The sequence below is a fragment of the Mustela lutreola genome, chromosome 6 (genome assembly GCF_030435805.1).
Source record: "Mustela lutreola isolate mMusLut2 chromosome 6, mMusLut2.pri, whole genome shotgun sequence".
NCBI lineage: Eukaryota > Metazoa > Chordata > Mammalia > Carnivora > Mustelidae > Mustela > Mustela lutreola.
The window spans coordinates 84,041,832-84,068,727 of NC_081295.1; the positions used below are offsets into that span (position 1 = coordinate 84,041,832).

A 26,896-nucleotide genomic window follows, 5' to 3' on the forward strand; every position below is an offset into this window, starting at 1 on the left:
AAGGAATCATTTTTTAGGTCCTTTCAACAGGATATTCCTCTGTGTTCCACTTAATAGTACTCTACCTATATGACTGGACAAGGTTTCAAACAATCGCAGGTTTTGTCCCTTGTTTTATGACTGGGAGGTGATTACTCTGAGGGAAAAAGTCATTCTAGCACATATGGATTTTATTGCTGGTAGCCAGAACCCCTAATCCCAGAGCCTTGCATAACCTTTTACCTTTGGATACTGACACAACGGGTGGACAGAAAGGAGTGTGAAGATTCTGAAGTCTTGGCCTCTCTTCATGCGGGACCATCTGCTTCCAAATTGGAAAACAGATACCTCCCCTTCACAGGGACAAACCACCTTTTCCAGAATGCAAGTCCTCATCTCAAACTCAGCGGGACCTTTTCTTTTAGCTGAAGGGAAGGGAACTTCTTTAGGAGAGCTTGAAGCCATTAGCTAGTACTTTGAACATTTAAATCTGTGAAATGCAAAATCAACAGTCATTGCCTCATCTCACAGGACATCATGTCAACATATTATAGTTAAATGTTCAATGGCTAAAAAATACCCGAGCTGAATAATAATTTCAAAACAGTTTGCCTCAGTTTAGTGGGACTACTGGTCAATCTCAGAAAGGCTCAAAGTCTCTCACCAAGGACAAACTGCTCTTTTTAAAAAGAACTGCTGATGTCACCCAGGATTGAAGTAAAGCAAAAGAAAATTGGCCATGCAGGAAGGCTGAACAGAAGGAAGTTTGCATGACAGTGAAGTGTGAATTTGAACCACCAGACTAGATGTAGCATCAAGAAGTATAGACTACTCGGGGCGCCTGGGTGGCTCAGTGGGTTAAGCCACTGCCTTCGGCTCAGGTCATGATCCCGGAGTCCTGGGATCGAGTCCCGCATCGGCTCTCTGCTCTGCGGAGGGCCTGCTTCCTCCTCTCTCTCGCTCTGCCTGCCTCTCTGCCTACTTGTAATCTCTGTCAAATAAATAAATAAATTCTTAAAAAAAAAAAAAAAAAAAAAAAAGAAGTATAGACTACTATTCCAAGCAGTGCCCATGATGGAAAAAGAACAGACAGTGGCAAAAGGAAGAGGTGAGTTGAAGGAATTTTCTAGGTTGAGAGTCTTGAGCAGGTTTTGTAGGTTGAGGAGAGGAACTAGAGCAGGAATAATGGCAACGGAACATAGAGCAGAGCAAATTGTTGAGGCCAAGTCCCAACAAGGTTTCGGACAAAGGTTTGGGACAAAGGAGAATAAAATCACATGGAAAGATTAACTTTGAATCGAAGTTAGAGGGTGGGGCACCCTTCCTTTGAGATAGAATAGTTGGTAAGATGTGACGTGCAGGTACAGAAGTCTGGGACAAGGGAGAAGGAAATTAGGTGTTTACCCCAATGACTTCAGTTTTGTACATGAAGCGGAAAACTATGCCATCTGCTGAGAAAGAGGGGGATCTTGAAGTGGCTGAAATCTGTCACTAACAGAAATGGAAAAAAGAAGGCTGACCAGAGTTACATAATAGGGACTAAAGACAACCATCACCTCCAACCCCACCCCCCAAAAAAAAGAGAAAGGAAAAAATGTGTATATATCCCTGATGGACATTCTCTTTCCAGCTGGTAGGTGTCCTAAACTTGAACCTAAAGAAAAGACATTTTTATCCTATCTTCCCATAGGGGAAGCTTCAAGGCTTGGCCCAGTTACTTTCTAATTTCCTATTCTTAGGCAAGATACTTAGCTTCTCTGGGCCTCAGTTTCCTCATTTGTTAAAAAGGACTCTAAGATTTTACGAATATTAAAAACTGATGTTCATAAAGTGCGAGGTATATAATAAGCTTTATATTATATATCTTAGCTACTACCATTGGACTTGGTATTAGATGATATTTACATAGGTATAAAAATGTAAACCAAGGTTACTAGTTTCTAACTTTTGGACTCAGCTGATGGACAAAGTATGGAAGAGTTGTTGTGGCTGGAGGCCAGAATATAAATGCTAATGACTCCAGCTATATAAAAATAAAATAAGTGTAAGGGACAAAGAGCAGGGTATGGAAGGCCAAGTGAACAGAGGACAGGGAAGTTAATATCTGCATCTTATAAAACTGGGAGTCATATGACAGTGCTAAAAATACATGAAATAAGAAAGAGGATTTTAAATTACTGAAGTCTCCAAAGACAACAAATGGAAGTTTTACAATAATTTAACTATCAACCATGAGAAGAGAGGGTATAGTATGAGCTAAACCCCATCTGTCATGTTAAAGAATCAATGGGGGGAGAAAAGAACCAATGGATGGCACCAATTTAATAAACCAAGACATGGGAGAATAAACACACATTATTAGAACAGTAGTTCTCAACTCTGGCTACACATGAAGATCAACTTGGAGACTTAAAAAAAATTTTTTTTCTTGGTCTGGGAATAAAACTACAGATTGGTGGTTTTTTTAAAGCTCCCCAGGTGATCCTAGCCTACAGCACTGAGACTCACTAATCGACACAAGTGGAAAACAGAGCCAGTTAAAGTTTCCTCCCTGGAAATGGGACAGTGGGGCAGGGGATGGAGGTGAAAGGAGAGACTGGATACTAACCTAGCCTTCCTTCACTCATTCATTCATTCATTCATTCCACAAATATTATAGGGGGCACCTGGGTGGCTCAGTGGGTTAAGGGCCTCTGCCTTCGGCTCAGGTCATGATCTCAGGGTCCTCGGATCGAGCCCCACATCAGGCTTTCTGCCCGGCGGGGAGCCTGCTTCCTCCTCTCTCTCTGCCTGCCTCTCTGCCTACTTGTGATCTCTGTCTGTCAAATAAATAAATTATATATATATATATATATTATATTATAGATTATATATATATATATATTATAGAAGGCCTTCTATGTACCAGACACTGCTTCACGCCCTTTTTACAACCTCTCTAATACTAGTTGATTTGTTCTCATGGACATGAGTGCTTGGAAAAGATATTCTAGTGCAATGAAAACACAGCATCATTACCTGAACCCACACGTTGACACACTCTGGGCAGCCAGTGAGACCCACTTCTGCCTGACTACAAGGAGCATCACCTATGCAGGGTGACACAGTTGGAAAACAAAATCTTTCACAAGGGGACAGCCAGGCTGTGAGGGGACTGGGAAAGACAACAGGAAGAGTGTCTAAGGGCACGGGAGATTACTCACCCCACTTCACAGGCCCCCTGTCCTACCACCGGAAGCCACTGAGCCATGGCTGCCTGGCTGGGTTCAAAAGTAGAGCTCTGAGGGCACCTGGGTGGCTCAGTCTGTTGAGCCTCCAACTCTTGATTGCAGCTCAGGTCATGATCTCAGGGTCCTGGGATGGAGCCTCATGGCAGGCTCCATGCTCCGCAAGGATTCTGATTCTCTCCCTCTCCTTTTCCTTCTCCCTGTCCCTCTCTCTATTCTCACTATCTCTCTTTCTCTCTACAACAAATTTTTTAAAAAGCCTTTTTTTAAAAAGTGCTCTAAGGGCAATGGCTCCAGAATTCCTGAACCCTACAACAGGGTTAAGTGGGGAAGGCAGAATATAGGAGGTAAGGAGGGCCAGGGTCTCAGTACATTAACTCACCTCAGGTAAGAGAAGGTGAATTACATAGTAGGTGAAATATACGGCCCTTTGATAAAAATTGCAACCATACTGCCTGTCATTTCAGTTTCTATTGTTGTTTTCAAAAGTATCATGAACCCTATACACATTAATAACATTCTCATCTCAGACCATTTTGAAATAACACCCTAATAATTAGTTGACACCCAATCAAAGATTACGTGAGGGTACCAGTGAGGGCTGAGAGCTCACCCAGGAGAGAAGGCACGCAGAGAAAGGAAAGGGCAACCGAGTAGGGAGATCCTCCAAATTGAGGTCACCTTTTCAAAATGGATTTAGGACCAGCCCTGCCCATGCCAATCAGAAGCATAACGATCTGCATCTATTAGTTTAACTGATCAGTTAACTGACACCTGGGAAATACCAAATCCACTATCAGCATTAGGAAGATGGAATACAAGTTGTATATGTTTCAGTAATGGACAATGGGAGAAATGAAGAGCTATATAGAAGCCAACAATACTTGAATAGCTCAATTGGAATTGGGTAGGCAAAGGGGCAGAAAAGAAAGGACATGCAGATAGGATGCAATAAAGGATTAAATGTACCAAAGCTAGGGATGTGTTTTACATTCCAGAACTCAACATAATAAATAATATTTTGTGCATGTCTGACCAACTAAACGGTGTATTCCAGGTACCTGGGTGGCTCAGTGGGTTAAAGCCTCTACCTTCGACTCAGGTCATGATCCCAGGGTCCTGGGATTGAGCCCCATATCGGGCTCTCTGCTCAGTGGGGAGCCTGCTTCCCTTCCTCTCTCTCTTCCTGCCTCTCTGCCTACTTGTGATCTCTGTCTGTCAAATAAATAAAATTTTTTTTAAAAAATAAAAATAAACAGTGTATTCCTTGAGGACTGTATCTATTTCATAACTCTGAGACCTAGTTTAGTGCCCTGCATATAGAAGGTCCTCAACAGATATTATTGATTATGATTCTAAAGATGCAGTTGCATGAGGGGGTAGAGAGAATGGGACAGAAAATAAGGTTAGGGTTAGATGAAAAATGTTGGCTATTCTATAGGAATAAGAACAGCCCTACCTTTTAGTTTCTCTTGAAGACAGATCTTTCACTTAAACTTGTAAAATATCAACAATAATTCACATTCACATATTTTACCTCTCGGTATAGAACCTTATCAAAAGCCTAAAGAAACTCCCACAGTTAGTGGTGGGAGTGAAATTGGTACAACCTCTGGATGAGGGGGGCAATGTATCAATCAATTTTTACAAATGCAAATATGTGCAAGGTTTACAAATACAAATAAGCAAATTTGTTGTAGCACTGTTTCAATATTAAATGATTGGAAACAACCTAAATGTATATCAAGAATAAACTATTTTTAAAAATTATTTTTATTTTTTATTTTTTATAAACATATATTTTTATCCCCAGGGGTACAGGTCTGTGAATGACCCAGTTTACACACTTCACAGCACTCACCAAAGCACATACCCTCCCCAATGTCCATAATCCCACCCCCTTCTCCCAACCCCCCTACCCCCAGCAACCCTCAGTTTGTTTTGTGAGATTAAGAGTCACTTGTGGTTTGGCTCCCTCCCAATCCCATCTTGTTTCATTTATTTTTCTCCTACCCCCTTAAACCCCTATGTTGCATCACCACTTCCTCATATCAGGGAGATCATATGATAGTTGTCTTTCTCCGCTCGACTTACTTCGCTAAGCATGATATGCTCTAGTTCCATCCACGTTGTCGCAAATGGCAAGATTTCATTTCTTTTGATGGCTGCATAGTATTCCATTGTGTATATATACCACCTCTTCTTTATCCATTCATCTGTTGATGGACATCTAGGTTCTTTCCATAGTTTGGCTATTGTAGACATTGCTGCTATAAACATTCGGGTGCATGTGCCCCTTTGGATCACTACGTTTGTATCTTTAGGGTAAATACCCAATAGTGCAATTGCTGGGTCATAGGGCAGTTCTATTTTCAACATTTTGAGGAACCTCCATGCTGTTTTCCAGAGTGGCTGCACCAGCTTGCATTCCCACCAACAGTGTAGGAGGGTTCCCCTTTCTCCACATCCTCACCAGCATCTGACATTTCCTGACTTGTTAATTTTAGCCATTCTGACTGGTGTGAGATGATATCTCATTGTAAGAATAAACTATTTAAATAAATTATGCTATATTCACACAATGGAATATTATGTCATTGTAAATAAAAATGACACTCTGTAACTATTAATGGAAAAATATCTACAAATCATACTGTTAACTGAAAAACAAGTAAGGACAGTGTGTTTTGAATGCTACCTTTTCTCTAAAAAGGGAGGGGTATAAAAATCTATATTCACGTTTGCTCATACTTACATAAAAAACCTCTAGAGGGGCACCTGGGCGGCTCAGTGGGTTAAAGCCTCTGCCTTCAGCTCAGGTCATGATCCCAGGGTCCTGGGATTGAGCCCCATATCAGGCTCTCTGCTCAGCAGGGAGCCTGCTTCCTCTTCTCTCTCTCTCTCTCTCTGCTTGCCTCTCTGCCCACTTGTGATCTCTCTCTGTCAAACAAATAAAATCTTTAAAAAAAAAAAAAAAAAAAGAACAATGGTTGCCTGCAATAAGGAGTCTTCAGAGTGGGAACTGAACAGACAGGGAACAAGGGAACAAGAAGGCAAGACTCTTCACCATATGTCAAAATTTTCATATTCTTTAATTTTCCACCCATGAAAATATGTTTTTATAGGCAAATACTTCTATAGCACTTAATATCTTAGTCATTGTTAAAAAGCCATTTAAAATTAGTAACCATTTATTATTAATGTATTAACATAAATACTCAAAATTTACTTTAGAAAGTATCTCAAGAGTATCATAACTCTATTGTGGTTATACAGGAAAATCTTTGTTCTTAGGAGACAAATTATTTAGAAATGGAATTATTTAAAGATGAAGTTAGTAGGTCTACAACTTTATCTCATAACTTTCTTTGTAGCAAAAAAAAAAAAAATCTGTACATGTGTTTATGAGTATGTGTGTATAGGGAGGTAGAGAAAGAGAGAGATAAAAAGATAAATCAAATGTGCTCCCCCCTCCACCAAAAAATGATAAATCCATGCAAGGGGTAAGAGGCAGAGGGAGAAGCAGGCTCCCTTCGGGGCAAGGAGCCCGACAAGGGACTCAATCCCAGGACTCTGGGATCATGACCTGAGCCGAAGGCAGTTGCCCAACCAACTTGAGCCACCCAGATGTCCCTCATTTGTACAACTTTTTTGCATATTTTAAATTTTCTAAGGTAAACATAAAAGAAAAAATATCTCAGGAAAGTCCTTAAAAGTGAAATAGAACATTTTTACTTAGTTTCTATAAACCCTTTGGACTGATTTTCAAGGTCCTTAGAATATATCTCAACTCACCTCTCCAGCCTTCTTACTCTATTTGACCAAATTTTACCTTTGAATCACAACTCAAAAAATACTTTCTCAATATGGCTTTTTTGAATCTTCCAAAATAATGTGATCTCTCACCACTGTGAATATCTATAGAGCTTTTAGTTCTACTGAGATACATATTCTAAATTTTGTTATAATCATTGAATGTTTTGGGATGCCTAGGTGGCTCAGTCGGTTGAGTGCCTGCCTTCAGCTCTAATTATGATCCTGGGGTCCTGGGACTGAGCCCACTGCGGGCTCCCTGCTCACTGGGGAGTCTGCTTCTCCCCCTCCCTCTGCTTGTGCTCTCTCTCACTTTCTCTCTCTCAAATAAATAAAATGGAATCTTAAAAAAAAAAAATTATTGCATGCTTTTATTATATAAAACAAGAGATGATAATGTATATTAGATGTGTGTATTATATACTTACCTACTGTAATACATGGTCTATAACAGTAATTATTAGTTATGAGTTACTCCCTAAGAACTTAACAATTAAAAGAAAAAAGAAGTGTCTTTGATAACTTAGAGGCCAATATAATTTATGTGTAGTGGAAATGAGAAATGGGCAGTCGCTGGAAGAGGAGAGACTATCAGCTCTCCCCTGCCCAAAAGGCTCCCTTTGCCTCCTTCAGATCTCAGTCCAGGGTTAATCTTGAGGGAAGCCTTCTCCCAACTCCCTGCTAGATCAAAGCCCCATTACAGCATCTGGACCTATCTGCCTCCTTTACCTCACAATATGCTCCAGGATGGAAGGGACTGTTAATGTTTTTGCTCACCACTGTCACCCCAGTACCTAGCAGTGTCTGGAACTTAGTAGACCCTGGTTTTGTTTTTGTTGTTGTTGTTGTTGTTGTTGTTGCTGCTGCTGCTGCTTTTAATTTGTAAAAAAAGAAAATGTGTCCCTCTGGAGAAAGAGGACACTTGAGACTTAGAAGAAAAGAGAAAGGGGCAAAATGAGCATCCAGCCACTCTCTGAGGGAGAAAGAGGCTGAACAACTGGATTCTCTACTGACTTCTACAATCAATATATCGCATTTATACTACCTACATACACAAGCATACGTACACACACACACATATACATAATTCTACCCTTTCCTACCAGTAATTATTACATTTTTAGAAGTGGAAAAGCCCTCTTTTTGCTCTTATTACGTTGTTTTCCCCAGAGTTTCTGATTTCCCTTAAACAACCTATCAGGGTGGTTTCTCCGATTTCCCAAGATCCTACGCATCTCCTCAAATTTTCTTTTAAAAAGCGGTTTTAGCTTCCAAACTCATTTTATGAAGCCAGCATCATCTTGATCCCAAAACCAGACAAGGATCCCACCAAAAAAGAGAGCTATAGACCGATATCCTTGATGAACACAGATGCGAAAATACTCAACAAAATACTAGCCAATAGGATTCAACAGTACATTAAAAAGATTATTCACCACGACCAAGTGGGATTTATTCCAGGGCTGCAAGGTTGGTTCAACATCCGCAAATCAGTCAATGTGATACAACACATCAATAAAAGAAAGAACAAGAACCATATGATACTCTCAATAGATGCTGAAAAAGCATTTGACAAAGTACAACATCCCTTCCTGATCAAAACTCTTCAAAGTGTAGGGATAGAGGGCACATACCTCAATATCATCAAAGCCATCTATGAAAAACCCACCGCAAATATCATTCTCAATGGAGAAAAACTGAAAGCTTTTCCGCTAAGGTCAGGAACACGGCAGGGATGTCCATTATCACCACTGCTATTCAACATCGTACTAGAGGTCCTAGCCTCAGCAATCAGACAACAAAAGGAAATTAAAGGCATCCAAATCGGCAAAGAAGAAGTCAAATTATCACTCTTCGCAGATGATATGATACTATATGTGGAAAACCCAAAAGACTCCACTCCAAAACTGCTAGAACTTATACAGGAATTCAGTAAAGTGTCAGGATATAAAATCAATGCACAGAAATCAGTTGCATTTCTCTACACCAACAGCAAGACAGAAGAAAGAGATATTAAGGAGTCAATCCCATTTACAATTGCATCCAAAACCATAAGATACCTAGGAATAAACCTAACCAAAGAGACACAGAATCTATACTCAGAAAACTATAAAGTACTCATGAAAGAAATTGAGGAAGACACAAAGAAATGGAAAAATGTTCCATGCTCCTGGATTGGAAGAATAAATATTGTGAAAATGTCTATGCTACCTAAAGCAATCTACACATTTAATGCAATTCCTATCAAAGTACCATCCATCTTTTTCAAAGAAATGGAACAAATAATTCTAAAATTTATATGGAACCAGAAAAGACCTCGAATAGCCAAAGGGATATTGAAAAAGAAAGCCAACGTTGGTGGCATCACAATTCCGGACTTCAAGCTCTATTACTAGCTGTCATCATCAAGACAGCATGGTACTGGCACAAAAACAGACACATAAATCAATGGAACAGAATAGAGAGCCCAGAAATAGACCCTCAACTCTACAGTCAACTAATCTTTGACAAAGCAGGAAAGAATGTCCAATGGAAAAAAGACAGCCTCTTCAATAAATGGTGCTGGGAAAACTGGACAGCCACATGCAGAAAAATGAAATTGGACCATTTCCTTACACCACACACAAAAATAGACTCAAAATGGATGAAGGACTTCAATGTGCGAAAGGAATCCATCAAAATCCTTGAGGAGAACACAGGCAGCAACCTCTTCGACCTCAGCCACAGCAACATCTTCCTAGGAACAACGCCAAAGGCAAGGGAAGCAAGGGCAAAAATGAACTCTTGGGATTTCACCAAGATCAAAAGCTTTTGCACAGCAAAGGAAACAGTTAGCAAAATCAAAAGACAACTGACAGAATGGGAGAAGATATTTGCAAACGACATATCAGATAAAGGACTAGTGTCCAGAATCTATAAAGAACTTAGCAAACTCAACACCCAAAGAACAAATAATCCAATCAAGAAATGGGCAGAGGACATGAACAGACATTTCTGCAAAGAAGACATGCAGATGGCCAACAGACATATGAAAAAGTGCTCCATATCACTCGGCATCAGGGAAATACAAATCAAAACCACAATGAGATATCACCTCACACCAGTCAGAATGTCTAAAATCAACAAGTCAGGAAATGACAGATGCTGGCGAGGATGCGGAGAAAGGGGAACCCTCCTACACTGTTGGTGGGAATGCAAGCTGGTGCAGCCACTCTGGAAAACAGCATGGAGGTTCCTCAAAATGTTGAAAATAGAACTGCCCTATGACCCAGCAATTGCACTATTGGGTATTTACCCTAAAGATACAAATGTAGTGATCCAAAGGGGCACATGCACCCGAATGTTTATAGCAGCAATGTCCACAATAGCCAAACTATGGAAAGAACCTAGATGTCCATCAACAGATGAATGGATCAAGAAGATGTGGTATATATACACAATGGAATACTATGCAGCCATCAAAAGAAATGAAATCTTGCCATTTGCAACAACATGGATGGAACTAGAGCGTATCATGCTTAGCGAAATAAGTCAAGCAGAGAAAGACAACTATCATATGATCTCCCTGATATGAGGAAGTGGTGATGCAACATGGAGGCTTAATGGGTAGAAGAAGAATAAATGAAACAAGATGGGATTGGGAGGGAGACAAACCATAAGTGACTCTTAATCTCACAAAACAAACGGAGGGTTGCCGGGGGGAGGGGTTTTGGGAGAAGGGGGTGGGATTATGGACATTGGGGAGGGCATGTGATTTGGTGAGTGCTGTGAAGTGTGTAAACCTGGTGATTCACAGACCTGTACCCCTGGGGATAAAAATATATGTTTATAAAAAATAAAAAAATTAAAAAAAAAAATAAATTAAAAAAAAATAAAAAGCGGTTTTAGGGCGCCTGGGCGGCTCAGTGGGTTAAGCCGTTGCCTTTAGCTCAGGTCATGATCTCAGGGTCCTGGGATCGAGTCCCGCATCGGGCTCTCTGCTCAGCAGGGAGCCTGCTTCCTCCTCTCTCTCTCCTCTCTCTCTGCCTGCCTCTCTACCTGCTTGTGATCTCTGTCTGTCAAATAAATAAACAAAATATAAAAAAAAAAAAAAGCGGTTTTAAATTCCCCTGACAGAAATTGTGTTTTCTTTCTCCAAAGAGTTATACTTTCTTTCTTTCTTTCTTTCTTTTTTTTTTTTACGATTTTATTTATTTATTTGAAAGACAGAGATCACAAGTAGGCAGAGAGGTAGGCAGAGAGAGGAAGGGAAGCAGGTTCCCTGCTGAGCAGAGAGCCCGATGCGGGGCTCGATCCCAGCACCCTGGGATGTGATCTGTGCTGAAGCCAGAGGCTTTAACCCAACTGAGCCACCCAGGCTCCCCAAGAGTTATACTTTCAAACGTGTCTATTTCCCCAAAGTAGCCGAGACATTTTGGCTTCAGCGAGTCGCTAAGGACTGGGGATTTCCACTTTCAGTCTGTGCCCAAGAGGCAAAGAGGGCATAAGGGGACCTTTCAGTGACCAGCTTCCTCCGTAGGAGTTTTAGGTGAAGTAGTGCTTAAGGCTTTTTTTTTTTTTTTTTCCCCTTTAGGGTTCCCAGCCAGAGAGCTTCCGCAGATCCTCTGCGCGACTTCCTCGACCTTTGCGGGTCCTGCAAGCCTTTGACCGCGCGGCCAATCTGTCCGGCTGGAAAGCGCGAGCTCCAGCCGGCGATTTTGGCGGCAGAGGTCACGTGGTCCCGCTGTGGCCAATGAGGGGCGCACACAGCGCTCGCGGCGGCCAGAATCGGTCTCCCGAGCGAGCAGGGAAGCCCCAGTCTAGCTGCTGGCCCCCGGCACGCTCGCGGGAGCTCGGAGGCTGGAACGCGGGAATATACTGCCCCGCGCCTCCCATTACCCTGCGGCTGGGCGTTCCTGACGCTGTTCTGACACTTTAAGGGCCCCCTCTGTCTCCACGCTTCTAAATGACCTAAAATATGAGGGGACAAACGCGCCGCCGCTTCCAGAGCCGGGAAGAGAGTGAGAGGGTGGTGGAGGGCTTATGTCCGCTTCCACCTCACGCTGACGGATCCCTTGTTTTTCTAACACGCCGGTGGCCCGCCCCCTGCCCCCGACTAAAATTCCTGTCACAAATAAGATTTCGCATGCAGGGTAAAACGAGAGTTCTAGGCGAGAAAGCAAACGTAAATTAGGTTGTTGGCTGTTACTGTATAACTCAAACGTAGGGGCATTATTCTTCACCCTGCTTCTGTTTTTGAGGGAAACTCTAATTTGGATTAAATGTGGCAACCGGTCACAGGGTACCTCAGAAGTTGCTTGAGGAAGGCTCTGTGAGTCTCAAAGGGTATAGTTGAGTGCGGAAACACTGGGAAAAGTTTATAATAAAACAGAAGTTCCAGAATAGTGAAAACGATCGCACAACTTGATGAATATGCCAAAACCATTGGTTTTGCCCTTTAAAGGTTTGAAGTTTATGGTGTACAGATTACATCTCAATTTTTAAAAAAAAATCTATGTTCTAGAAGATATTCATAGGTGACAGAATCTCAGGCTTTGAGAAATCATTGTTGACACCTGCGCAGATCAAAACTCAGTTATTTTAGTCAATACAGTTATTTCTGGAAAACGTACCATATTTGATATGTGGCAAGAGGCTATCACGATGCCTGAATATCCACTTTCTCAGTGGCATATATTCTTTTAAAACTGGAGAATAGTCTGAGATTAGCTTTAATTATTCCTTCCAGGTGTCTAGCATATTTTTTTTTAATTTTATTTATTATGACAGAGAGAGAGATCTCAAGTAGGCAGAAAGGCAGGCAGAGAGAGGGGTGTGGGGAAGCAGGCTCCCTACTGAGCAGAGAGCCCAATGCCAGGCTGGATCTCAGAACCCTGAGATCATGACCTGAGCCGAGGGCAGAGGCTTTAACCCACTGAGCCAACAGGCGCCCCTATCTAGCATATTCTTTTTTTTTTTTTTTTTTTTTTTTTTTTTGGTCTAGCATATTCTTCATCTAAAAGTCTAAACCCCCAGAAATTTAGCTTCTTTAACCCCAACACCCTAGTGCCCTTCAAAACATGAGACTTTAATTTTCCAACACTCACGGACATTTAGGAATCATGCAAATTTTTGTAAAACAAAAATTCACGTTTATGTTTCCCTCATGTTCTTTCCTATACTGGCAAAATCAAAGTGGAACCAAAACTGAATTTTCTCTACTTAACAATATTGACTTTGTCCGGTCAAGTTAAAGACAAATCTCTATTAGAATGCAAATTTGATCTATTTTAGTTAATTTTGGATCATCTTAATGAGTTGTCACATCAACAATTTAGAGCTAACAGACACTAAGAGACTTATGAGGCAATGTCAGTCTTAGATTTTTACCACCTAAGAACATTAATGAATGACTGACCACTATCTTCTTACAGTTAATGTTTAAATAATCTATTTAAGGCCCGATTTTATGTCCTCAATACCAAGAAAAACACATGCTAAGTATAATATTTATCTTAGCTTAATGCAAATAATATCTTACCTGGGTTCCTTGACATGGCTGAAACTGGCTGGGAGCTGACAAGTCCATCATGTACTCCTGAAAACTGTATTTCACCCACAGGGATTTGCAACAATTTGTTACTTTGGGAGAGGCATTCAGAAGTTCTTTAGGTTCACAAACAATGGTATCATGTTTTTTCTTCATGTTTTTTCCCTGTTGAAAAATACATCTTCAGAAAATTTCCCCCATCAGTATATATTGAGTATGTTTGATGAATATTGGTGTTCTAACAATACAAACAGCTTTTATTCTATATATCTAAGGGTTATGGTTTTGAGTGGAAAATGGAACAGAGTAATTAAGGTCTTTTTCAACTTAAATAAACATCTTTCTATATTGTTGGTCTTTAGATCTGCAACCACATCACATCCTCATCTCCAGGGAGTTTTTCTTCATTTTTTTCAGTAGCCACATTCTACCAAGAGAGTAGTCTAAATAAGTATGCATAGAAAAATGCAGACAAAATGGCATAGTCAGAAGAAAGTAGATTTAAAGCCTAGAGATGGGGAGGGTTGGAGATCAAATATATTTTTGTCCTACTTCTTTGCATGTATATGATTTTGTATTCTTTCTTTAATTCCCCATGTACACATAGTCCATCTCTACACATGGTTCATAGTCCATCTCTACAACCTCTAATGAAGACTGTTCTTCCGCCCCTACACCTTTTTTCTAATACGGCAGCACCAAACCAATACACTGAAGAACTGAACTAAGACTTTCATTGTTTACCAGTGCACTTAATTCTCTTGACTTAAAGGTTGAGGGCGCCTGGGTGGCTCAGTGGGTTAAGCCTCTGCTTTCAGCTCAGGTTATGATCTCAGGGTTCTGGGATCGAGCCCCACATCAGGCTCTCTGCTCATCGGGGAGCGTGCGTCCCCCCTCTCTCTGCCTGCCTACTTGTGATCTCTCTCTCTCTGTAAAATAAATAAATTAAAAGAAAATCTTTAAAGGTTGGCCACAGTTTCACTTTGTAGTTTACCCTCTAAATCTAAGCACTTTAATGGAAGTGGAAGAAATGGTTAGAAGTCAGACAATAAAGAACAACTAAAGAAAGTAACAGAAGAGGACTTCAGGTGCCTTAGGTCAATGCTATCCAATAAAAATATGTGCATCACATATGTAATTTTAAGGTTCCTAGCAGCTACATGAAACAAATAAACAGAAACATGTAAAATTAACTTTAATGATATATTTACCCAAATATATTCCAAAATAAATCCAAATACTATTATTCCAATGGGTAATCAATATAAAAATTACTGAAATATCTTATATTCTTGTTAATGTACATCTTCAGAATCCAGTATGTATTTTACAATACATCTCAATTTGGACTAGCCATATTTCTGGTGCTCAGTAGCTACCTGTGGCTAATGGCTGCATTCCAACTTTAGACAAAGAAGCAAGAAGTAAAAACAAACGACTGAAAGAAAAGCAATGAGCAGTTATCCCAGCTATGCAAACCAAGAGGAGGTGGGAATCAGCCAGTAGAATTCTGACTCATTCTTTTTCAAATTTACTATATTTTCCAGAGCAGAATGCTACTTGAATATTTTGATTTTTACAATGTGGGCCAGATGAGGGAAGAGGGAGCTATGCTTTGAAGGGCTGTGGGTGCCTGGGCCTTTTTGATACCTTGGGAAGCTTCACAGTTGGTTTTTTTTTAATCCCTGTGACTTCTTTATTTTATAACTGAAAGTTTCTTTTTCTTAATCCCCTTCATCTATTTTAACAGTTTGGCATTTTAACTATATGCATCAGACAACCTTCTGATCCTAATCTGATTTCTCAAGTACACTTTCCATTGGAAAAAGGACATGCTCTCCAGCTAATGCAGCACGGCCAAATTAGCCCTGAATAAAATTATTAAATTATTAAATTAGCCAAAGTTGATGGTCAAGATACAGTTACAGGTTTGTTTGTTTATTTGTTTGTTTTTTAAGATTTTATTTAATTATTTGAGAATGATAGAGAGCATGGAAGGTTGTGCAGCAGGAGGGGAAGAAGCAGGCTCCCCAGTGAGCAGGGAGCCCAATGTGGATCTCAATCCCAGGACCCGGATCACAACCTGAGCTGAAGGCAAACTGTTAACTGACTAAGCCACCCAGGCACCCCCAGAGTGAGGTTCTTATCTGAAAGAGCTAGCTGATAGCCTTTCCCATCAGCCCCTTGTGAAATTGTCATTTTGTACTGTGTATTCACATGACATTGCTAGATAACTGAGAAGGAAATATCTAACCATGGTCTTTCAAAATAAACAATTAAGAATGCTGGAATTGGTTTTCCCCAAGTAGGTTTTTATTATAATTTTTCCCAAACAATTCTGCAGGATTTAAGAAGTATTTATTGAAAAATAATTAATGCTAATTATATTTTTCCATCTAAAGTTTATTTTTAAATATATGTAAGAAAAAACACTATGCTCTTTTTTATAGTTGTTTGTATAATTAGATAATTGCCTTTGGGAAATGATGTGCCTACCTGAAACACCAGGAAATCCCAGGATTCATGAAAGGACAATAATGGATATGCACATGGAAGCAAGGCAGCTACTGAGCTGATGATGTATTTGTCTATTTAATAATCATTGGTTTAAAATACCATGGAGGGGATGCCTGGGTGGCTCAGTTGGTTAAGCAGCTGCCTTCAGCTCAGCTCATGATCCCAGCGTCCTGGGATCAAGTCCCACATCGGGCTCCTTGCTCTGCAGGGAGCCTGCTTCTCCCTCTGCCTCTGCCTGCCATTCTGTCTGCCTATGCTCGCTCTCTCCCTCTCTCTCTCTCTCTGATTAAAAAAAAAAAAAAAAATTCTTTAAAATACCATGGAGGACAAGGGGAGTTAGAGAGGAGAAGGGAGTTGAGGGAAATTGGAAGGGGAGGTGAACCATGAGAGACTATGGACTCTGAAAAACAATCTGAGGGGTTTGAAGGGGCGGCGGAGGGGGGTGTTGGGGGAACCAGGTGGTGGGTATTGGAGAGGGCATGGATTGCATGGAGCACAGGGTGTGGTGCAAAAACAATGAATACTGTTACGCTGAAAATAAATTTTAAAAAAGTTTTTTTAAAAATCATTGGTTTACTGTCTTATTATTTCAATACATATTTATGATATTTTTCACTTAATAAATTATGTTATCTACTTTGTTTGGAGGTTGTTCTGATTCAAAGTTTAAAGTATATATCAGGGAAGTTTTATCATTTCTTGCAGCAACTAATTCATGTATGGATTTACATTCTACTGTCTATGTGTAGTAGGCTGAATAACCATCCCCCAAAGATGTTCACATCCTAACCCCCAGAACCTGTGGATATTTTATCTTATGTGGCAAAATGGATTTTCCTTATGTGGTTAAGTTAAAGCTATTGAGAAATATCTAATCATCCTGAGTTATCTGGGCACAACTTAATCTCGTGGGTACTTATAAGAGGGAGGCAGAAAGGTAAGAGTCAGAGAAGGAGGTATGACAATGGGAGCAGAGGTCAGAGTGTGTAAGAAAGATTCTATGAACCAAGAAATAAAGGCAGCCTCTGGAAGCTAAAGAAGAAAAACCTGGAAGCAAGGAAATGAATTCTCCCCTAGAGCCTCCAGAAGGAAGGCAGTCTTGCCAACCCATTTTCAACTTCAAACCTCCAGAACTACAAGATAAAAAATTTGTGTTGTTTTGTCACTCAGTCTCTGGTAATTTATAGCAGCAGAAATAGAAAATTTATACACTATGCTGATCAGAGTGCATATTACTATCAGTACATTATGATCTTAAAAGTGTCCATGTAAAGTAAGTTTGGAAATGGACAAGAGTCATTTTATAGTGTTTCTATAACAATAACTAGACAATCATAACTAAGATCATGAAACTTTAAATAATTATTGGTGGTATCAACTGTAAATCCAGCTATTTTTTTAAAAAAAAACTAATCTCTACATTCAACATGGGGCTTGAAGGAACTCACAACCCCAAGATCAAGAGTCACATGCTCTACAGACAGAGCCAGACTGGTGCCCCTAGCTACAAATCTTTATAATGAGTAATATATGTTGATCAACAATGAAAAATATATATTTAGGGATGCCTGGCTGGCTCAGTCAGTTAAGCATCAGCCTTTGGCTCAGATCATGATCCCAGGGTCCTGGGATCAAGCCCTGCATTAGGCTCACTGCTCAGCAGGGAGCCTGCTTCTCCTTCTGCCTGCCACTCCCCCTGCTTGTGTGCTCTCTCACTCTCTCTCTCTCTGGCAAATAAAAAATATATATATATTTAAAATATATGTACATAGCCCCTATTAAATGTTAGGCATTGCACTACACACTGGGGATATAGCAGTCAGCAAGACAGAAATGGTCCCTTCTCTGGTGGAGGTAACGGTCTAGCAGGGGAGGCAGACATATATGCCTAATTAGAATCATGATAGGTATTTGAGACTGAATTATAGTGAGTGGACCTAACCTAGTCTGGGTTAGGAATGATGTTTAAGCGGGGACCGAAAAGATGACTTGGAATTGGCCAAGATAGCTGAGATAGTCCCCATATCACTACTCCCAAAAATAATGAGGAAAAAGAAAATACAGGTTTCATCTTTATTGAACTAGTAGTCACCCCAAATCACAATGCATGAAAATGGAAAATGGATTGAGGCGGGTGAAGGACTTAGTCAGGCCTAAGTGGTTGGAGAAGGAGAAACCAAGGAGAAGCAAGGCGGGTCACCCTGAGGAGCCCTGGAAAGACTCATGAACTAGAAGTAGGTAAAGTGCAGAGAGAAGTTAGAATGGAGATGGGAGGGGTGTAATGCTGAAAGGAGATTTGTTTGAAAATCCGTTTAACAAATGTTGTCATTCCACCTGATAGAATCAGGCTACTGCTTTTACCTCCATAAGAAACAGGAAATGCCACCTTTGGAGAAAATAACCCAAAGGAGTTATAGTTGTGGCAACACAAGGCATAGATCTGACTGAAAAAAAAGAGGAATTAAGTCTGAAACTGAAAATGAGGCACCCAGTCTGCTTCTCCGGCTCACAGAACTCTGCCACCAAGTTCTACTCTCTAGCAAAGAATAAAAGAAAAAAATGAGCCATGCCAGAAAAAAGATCCACAAATACTGACATTTGGAAATCCCCAAAGGAAAAGCCTTTAATTAACAAGACTCAGACACAAATTAGGGCATCTGCTCAGCTTTTAGGACTTCACTCTTAAAATTTGAATGATAAAAATCACCAGATACCAGAGGGAAAACTTCAACATGAAAAATTTTAAAAACCTTCCACATATAAGAATCAGGGAGAGAAAAAGAATCACAAACAAACAAACAAACAAACAAAAAAACCAGAGACAATGCAGGGAGCATAAAAATACTTCAAAGAAAGACACCTGGGTGTCTCAGTTGGCTAAGCATAAGCATCTGCCCTCATCTCAGGTCATGATCCCAGGATCCTGCGATGGAGTCCCACATCAGTCTCCCTGCTCAGTGGGGAGCCTGCTTCTCCCTCTGCCTGCCACTCACCCCTGGTTGTGCTCGCTCGTGCTCTCTTTCTCTGACAAATAAATAAAATATTTTAAAAAATACTTCAAAGAAATTGTAGTGTCATCAGAAAATTATTGTATCCATGAAACAAGAACAGGATGAGAAAAGAAAAAATCATCTAAGAGCAAGGAAAGCAGCTGAAAATCACAAATACTAAAATTCAGTAAATTCAGTAAAAAACTATATATTGAAAAATAAAGATAAGTCCTCTGAAATAGAATAACCTTAGAAGTTGATACAAGTCAAAAAAAAAAAGTCATGAGGACATTCTACAAAAATAACTGGCTGGTCTTTTTGTAAAAAATTAGTCTCATAAGGAGATAAGATAATAGGCAGATGGACACCATTGCTCTAGATTTTAAAAAGCTAAAGAAATAAAACAACCAAATGCACTGTGTGAACTTTGGATTCTAGCTTTAAAAAAAAATAGAAAGAAAAGAAAAGAAAAACTATTATTAAAAAAGTTATTGAGGAATTATTGTTTCCTTTCCTGAGCACAATAATGCTATTACAGGCATACAGAGATTGTCCTTATTTTTAGGAGTTACATTTTAAAATATTTGGAAGTGAATACCATGTTGTCTGCCCACTTTCAAAAGGTCAGCAAAATAGTTAAATAAATATATAAAGCAAATATGGGGAAATGTTGACAATTGCTTAATCTAAGTAGTGGATATATTAATGTTGATCATACAGTTTTCTCAACTTTGAAATTTTTCATAATAAATTGTTACAAAAATAAGATAAATATGTCAAAATGTTGATTATTGTTGCATCTAAGTAGTGGTTACATTTTTGTTGAATGTATCATATCCTCATTTTTTCTTTGTGTTTGAAATTTTTCATAATAAAAACTTATGGGTAAAGGTCATGAGAGAGATCTAAAATTTTATAGACCTTTGTGTTAATTCTGTAAGAGTTGTGGCCTCTTTTGTTGTGTTTACCATACAACGTATTTTTAAAAATATGTTATTTAAATTCAACTTAGTTAACATAGTGTATTATGGGGTAGAATTTAGTGATTCATCAGTTGCATGTAACACCCAGTGCTCATTACATCAAGTGCCCTCCTTAACATCCATCATCCAGTTATCCCATCCCCCCACCCACCCCTAACCCCTCCAGCAACCCTCAGTTTGTTTCCTCTTATGGTTTGCCACCCTCTGTTTTTATCTTATTTTTCCTTCCCTTCCCCTCTGTTCATGTTTGTTTCATAAAATCATATGGTATTGGCTTTCTCTGATTTATTCCACTTAGCATAATATCCTCTAGTTCCATCCGTCATTGCAAATGGCAAGATTTCATACTTTTTGATGGCCAAGAAATATTTCATTGTATATATAATCTGCATCTTCTTTATCCATTTATTTATCTCTTGATGGACATCTTAGCTCTTTCCATAGTTTAGCTATTGTGGACACTGCTGCTATAAACATCTGGGTGCATGTGCCCCTTTGAATCACTATGTTTGTATCCTTTGGATAAAAAAAGAGGATATAAGTGACTCTTAATCTCACAAAACAAACTGAGGGTTGCTGGGGGGAGGGGGTTTGGGAGAAGGGGGTGGTATTATGGACATTGGGGAGGGTATGTGTTTTGGTGAGTGCTGTGAAGTGTGTAAACCTGGTGATTCACAGACCTGTACCCCTGGGGATAAAAATATATGTTTATAAAAAATAAAAAATTATATTTAAAAAAAAAAAAAAAGAGGATACCTAGTAATGCAATTCCTGGGTCATAGGGTAGCTCTAGTGTTAACTTTTTGAGGACCTTCATACTGTTTTCCAGAGTGGCTGTACCAGTTTGCATTTCCACTAACAGTATAAGAGGGTTCCCCTTTTCCTGCATCCTCACCAACATCTGTTGTTTCCTGAGTTGTTCATTTTAGCCATTCTAACCAGTGTGAGGTAGTATCTCATTGTGGTTTTGATTTGCATTTCCCTGATGCTGAGTGATTTGGAGCATTTTTTCATGTGTCTGGTAGCTATTTGTATGTCTTATTTGGAGAAATATCTGTTCATGTCTTCTGCCCATTTCTTGACTGGATGTTTTGGGTTTTGGGTGTTGAGTTTGGTAAGTTCTTCTTATTTTTTTAAGATTTTATTTATTTATTTGACAGACAGAGATCACAAGAAGGCAGAGAGGCAGGCAGAGAAAGAGGGAGGGAGACAGAGCCTCTGCTGAGCAGAGCCCCATGAGGGGCTCCATCCCAAGACCCTGGAATCATGACCTGAGCCGAAGGCAGAGGCTTTAACCCACTGAGCCACCCAGGCACCCCCTAACTCCTTATTTTTAAAATATTGATGTTTGGTTGATACCACGCCATATATCTTACAGAGTGTACCACAGGTGCCCCAAGTTTGGTAAGTTCTTTCTAGATTTTTGGATGCTAGTCCTTTATCTAATATATCATTTGCAAATATCTTCTCCCATTCCATAGGTTGCCTTTTAGTTTTGTTGACTGTTTCCTTTGCTGATGAAGTCCCAATAGTTCATTTTTTGTTTTGTTTTCCTTTGACAGTGGCCTTTTTTTAAAAAAAAAAAAAAAAAGATTTTATTTATTTATTTGACAGAGAGAAATCACAAGTAGATGGAGAGGCAGGCAGAGAGAGAGAGAGAGAGAGAGGGAAGCAGGCTCCTTGCCAAGCAGAGAGCCCGATGCGGGACTCGATCCCAGGACCCTGAGATCATGACCTGAGCCGAAGGCAGCGGCTTAACCCACTGAGCCACCCAGGCACCCCGACAGTGGCCTTTTTTGAAAATAATTCAAAATAGAATGAAGTTGTCAATAAACTGGCTGAATCCAGTCAAATGGGGTTGCTATTATAAGTCCTAATCATATTGAAAATTAGTTAATGATATAATTGAAATCCTCCTTAGTTTAAGTGGAACTGTTTGGGTGTATAAAGGCCAAATGAAATCAAACCTATATTTCAGATGTCCAAGAGAATTTGGCATATAAGAGAACTAATAATCACTAATATTTATAAGTTTATTAGGCTTACAATAATGCACAAGTACTTGAAAAGTCTTGTCAGTCAGACAATTATGGCATGTAAAAAAGAAAATAGTTTAAATGAATGTGATTTGAAAAGATTTCTAATTAGGTAAGCAGCAAAAGCCTCTATTCAATCAACTACTAAAATGTGTAGACTTTCAACCAAAGTAATAAAATGTATCAGCTGAAATGTTATCATTTTCTTTTTATTCTTCTTTTAACAGCTTAGGGAGGTTAATTTCTGAGTAATATTTTTCTGTGGTTAAAACCCTTCTTGAGGTTATGAAAAGTCAAACATATTGAAAAGAAGAAAAAGAGAAGACTAGAGGATCTAGAAAGTACAATATCTAAATAATAGGAATTGCCGGGGTGGAGGAGAGAAAAACACAGAGAAGGGAGGGGCTCATCAAAAGAAAGAAGTAAATCAATAATGATGGGGGGGGGCATAACAAATTCTTTAGCAATGATTGCTTTCAAAATTATGCGCCTGGATTTTTTTTTTAAGATTTAATTTATTTATTTGACAGAGAGAGACACAGTAAGAGAGGGAACACATGCAGGGGGAGTGGGAGAGGGAGAAGCAGGCTTCCTGCTGAACAGGCAACCCAGTTTGGGGTTGATCCCAGGACCCCGGGATCATGACCTGAGCTGAAGGCAGCCACTTAACAACTGAGCCACACAGGTGCCCCCCTGGTTTAGGTTTTTAAAATAAAAAAATAAAAAAATAAGGAAGCAAAGCAAAAGGAAGCCAGTGTGATTGAAGAATGATGGATAAGTAGCCTCCAAAAGAAAAGATTTATAGACAGGAGCCAAATCATTCAGGGCCTTATATGTCCTGCCAAGAGCTTTAGATTTTATCCCAAAAGAAGTAAGATGGGGTGCCTGGGTGGCTCAGTTGCTTAAGCGTCCAACTCTTGATTTTGGTTCAGGTCATGATCACAGGATCATGAGATTAAGCCCCCAGTTGGGGCTCCACACTAGACTGGGGCATGCTTGAGATTCTCTCTCCCTCTTGCCCTGCTCCTCCCCTGCTCATACTCTCTTGAAAAAAATAATAACAATAAAAAATAAAAGAAGTGAGACATTATTTGTGGGATTTAAATAAGGGAGTGACAAAACCAGATTTCTGTTTCAAAAGACCACTCTGGCTACTGAATGGAGGGGGTTTGCAAACAGACAAGAGATGACTATATTTCAGTAATCCACTAGGGTGGTAGCAGCGGAGATGGAGAAAAGTGGTGACATTTGAGAAGACTGAAGTAGAATTGACTGATTAGGATAAGTAGGATAAGTAAAGTCTAGGGAGTTCAGTTAGTTAAGCTTCTACCTTTGGCTCAGGTCATGATCTCAGGGTCCTGGGATCAATCCCTGAATCAGGCCTCTGCTCAGTGAGGAGAGGGCAGATCTGCTTCTCCCTCTCACTCTCCCTCTATGCTCGCTCGCTCTCTCAAATAAAGTAGAGCTTTTAAAAAAGAGAGAGAGAGAGAGAAAAGGATGATAGGGAGATGCCCAAATTTTTGTTGAGCAAGTAAGTGGATTATGGTGGCATATTCTAAACCAGAGAACTCCAGCACAGAATTGACATTTTGCCTTGTTTGATGATAGGTTTCATTTGGGAGAGGGGTATTGGTGACAGGAAATGGTAAGTTGGATATATTCAATGATGTCTCTGAAAATCATTCAAGTAAAGAAGTTAAGTGAGCATTTGCCAAGACAAATTTGGAGCTCAGAGGAGAGATCAGGGCTGGAAATTTAAATTTGTGAGTCATTATCCTAGAGAAAATGAAAAATGCAGTGTAAGTGAAAAGAACACCCTTACGTTCAATCACTAAAGAAATATTTAATAAATCCCTACTATGTGCTAGACACTATGCTAAGGCACTAGGTTACAATTGTGAGCAAAACCTTTACGGTACAGGATATATAAATGGACTCCACTGTGGGCAGTACAAGTCCCTACAGGGTGTTGCTGAAAACAGTGTGGCATATTTGTATAGTGATATTAGTGGGGGGTTATATTCAGATTTAACACGTCCAATCAGGTATCATAGACCTACTCCAATGCATGCCAAGATCCTGCCCACAAAAAAATTGTCCTACAACCTATATGCTATATTTGTACTATTCCTCTAGATATTCATGTAGGTTAAAAAATATATACATATATGTATAATTACCTAAGTTTAGAATTTAAGGCTGTTTCACATATAAATCCAAAGATTTTTTGCATGGGTTTTATAAACACTGGAGTTTCTATGAATGCATTACAGTATAAATGCAGAGAAATCAAGAGAAACATACTTTTATTGCTACTGTTTCTCTGAACTTTGCCAAAATTCGTTTACTTTATCAGAAAATCAGATCATAGACTACACGCCACACATGGTAATCAAGTTCCTAATTTAATATACCTTATCAGACTATATTTGTAGCTGTCACATTTCCAGTGATTCTATGTATAAGTGCAACCAAATGACTACTTAATTGAGTTTTCTCTTGTATTATATCTGAACATGTATTGAAAAATATATATACGGTAACTGTTATTGTAAATTACTTTCCTTTCTTTTTTTCTTTTCAAAGATTTCATTTATTCATTTGACAGAGAGAGAGACAGAAAGCACAAGTAGGCAGAGTAGCAGGCAGAGGGGGAGTGAGAAGCAAGCTCCCCGCTGAACAGAGAACCAAACATAGGACTTAATCCCAGGATCCCAAGATCATGACCTGAGTTGAAGGCAGATGCTTAATCAGCTGAGCCAGCCAGGCACACCAATTAATTTCCTTTCATTCTCCTCTATGAGAAGATAATTATATAGATTTTTTTTTAAAATTGGATTTATACATAGTTCCTATAAACCATACATGTCATTCCAGGATAGAAGATGAGGTGTGACAACACAGTTGTTGTTGTTGTTGTTGTTTTAAGATTTTATTTATTTATTTGACAGAGAGAGATCACAAGTAGGCAGAGAGGCAGGCAGAGAGGAAGGGAAGCAGGCTCCCTGCTGAGCAGAGAGCCCGATGCGGGACTCGATCCCAGGACCCTGAGATCATGATCTGAGCCGAAGGCAGTGGCCCAACCCACTGAGCCACCCAGGCGCCCCAACACAGTTGTTTTAAAAAGTGACTTTCAGGGATGCCTGGATGGCTCAGTGGGTTAAGTGTCTGCCTTCAGCTGAGCTCAAGATCCCAGGGTCCTGGGATTGAGGCCCACACTGGGCTCCTTGCTCAGCAGGAAGCATGCTTCTCCCCCTGCTTGTGCTTGCTCACTCTCTGATAAATAAATAAGTAAAATCTTTAAAAAATAAAAATAAAAATAAATCAATAACTAAAAAGTGACTTTCAAAGTGTCCTAAGGCCCTTATATTGTCCCAGAAGAGGTAAAAGTACAAATGTAAATTTATGTTATACTTAGGAAGTTACACTTTTTATATGATATAAAATCAGATCTGTATGAATGGCTTCATGAAGCTGTGACAGTAATGACAGTGTGCTAGCTCCAACCTGGGCCTGAAGGGGCCTAGTGTGTGTCCCTGTTTGCCCTTTTGTAGTTCTTGCCATCTCCAGGAGAAGAGTTTTTCCTAGATAGCTGTTGCCCCTCAAACTGAGCACCAGAAAGAATGCCAAACAGAAGCCAGGAAAATGCCAGTAGGCTAGAATAAGGGATTCTTCCCCCTCTCTTTTCCCAAAGAAATGAATTAGCAATTCTTTATTCCACTCCCTATTTTCCAAATTTTCTAAATGAGCATAAATTACTTTTCATACTCAGAAGATAGAAAGGTTACTAAAGAAATGAAATCATTAACTCTTCTTGCAGTAGAGTAATGCATATTTATTTTTCCTAGGACAGAAATTTATTAGAGTGCACACTGAGGGCAATAAACGTTTGTTGATGAAAAAAGGAACCCTCTTAACTCTTCTCTGCTGGGCAAGTCTGTTTGTTCTTAGTCTTTCTCTCCCTAAGACCAGCTTTCTCCTTTTCTTCCACTTCCAGTTTCTCTCCTCCTGACTCCTCCTTCTCCTTCCCTAACACTTTTTTTTTTTTTTTTTTTTTTAAGATTTTATTTATTTGGGACGCCTGGGTGGCTCAGTTGGTTAAGCGGCTGCCTTCGGCTCAGGTCATGATCCCAGCGTCCTGGGATCGAGTCCCACATCGGGCTCCTTGCTCAGCAGGGAGCCTGCTTCTCCCTCTGCCTCTGTCTGCCATTCTGTCTGCCTGTGCTTGCTCTCTTCTCCCCCCCCCCTCTCTCTCTGATAAATAAATAAAATCTTTAAAAAAAAAAAAAGATTTTATTTATTTATTTGAAAGAGAGACAGTGAGAGAGAGTATGAGATGGGACAAGGTCAGAGGAAGAAGCAGACTGCCTGTGGAGCCGGGAACCTGATGCAGGACTCGATCCCGGAATTCTGTGATCACGACCTGAGCCAAAGGCAGTTGTCTAACCAACTGAGCCACCCAGGCACCCAGCTTTTTAAATAATTCATTCTCTATATTGTCCCAGCATTTTGTAATTTTTTTGAGGGGGGTGGGCAGAGAGATGGGGAGGGAGAGAATCCATAAGCAGACTCCCTGGCTGAGCACAGAGTCCAACTCAGGGCTTTATCTCAGGACCCTGAGATAATGACCTGAGCCAAAATCAAGAGTCAGATGCTTTAGTAACTGAGCCTCCCAGACACCCTCTTCTCTAACTGTTCTTACTTAGTCACTCTTCTTTTCCTTCTCTCCAGCTCTAATTTTTCTTCCCATATTTCTCTCCTTTTCTTTTTTCTCCCTTTTCTCTTTAATTCAGCATTGTCTCCCCACCTTCTTTCTTCTCTC

The 26,896-nt window shown here is 39.8% G+C and overlaps 1 protein-coding gene across 1 annotated transcript in view; it reads right to left on the minus strand.

Moving 5' to 3' along the window:
• The window catches only part of PXT1 (peroxisomal testis enriched protein 1), a 49,553-nt gene that overhangs the window by 5,397 nt on the left and 17,260 nt on the right, over nt 1-26,896 (minus strand). Inside the window, exon 2 of the mRNA XM_059177780.1 lies at nt 13,540-13,713. Within this exon, the coding sequence (XP_059033763.1) occupies nt 13,540-13,713 (174 nt within the window). The remainder of the gene's footprint in view (nt 1-13,539; nt 13,714-26,896) is intronic.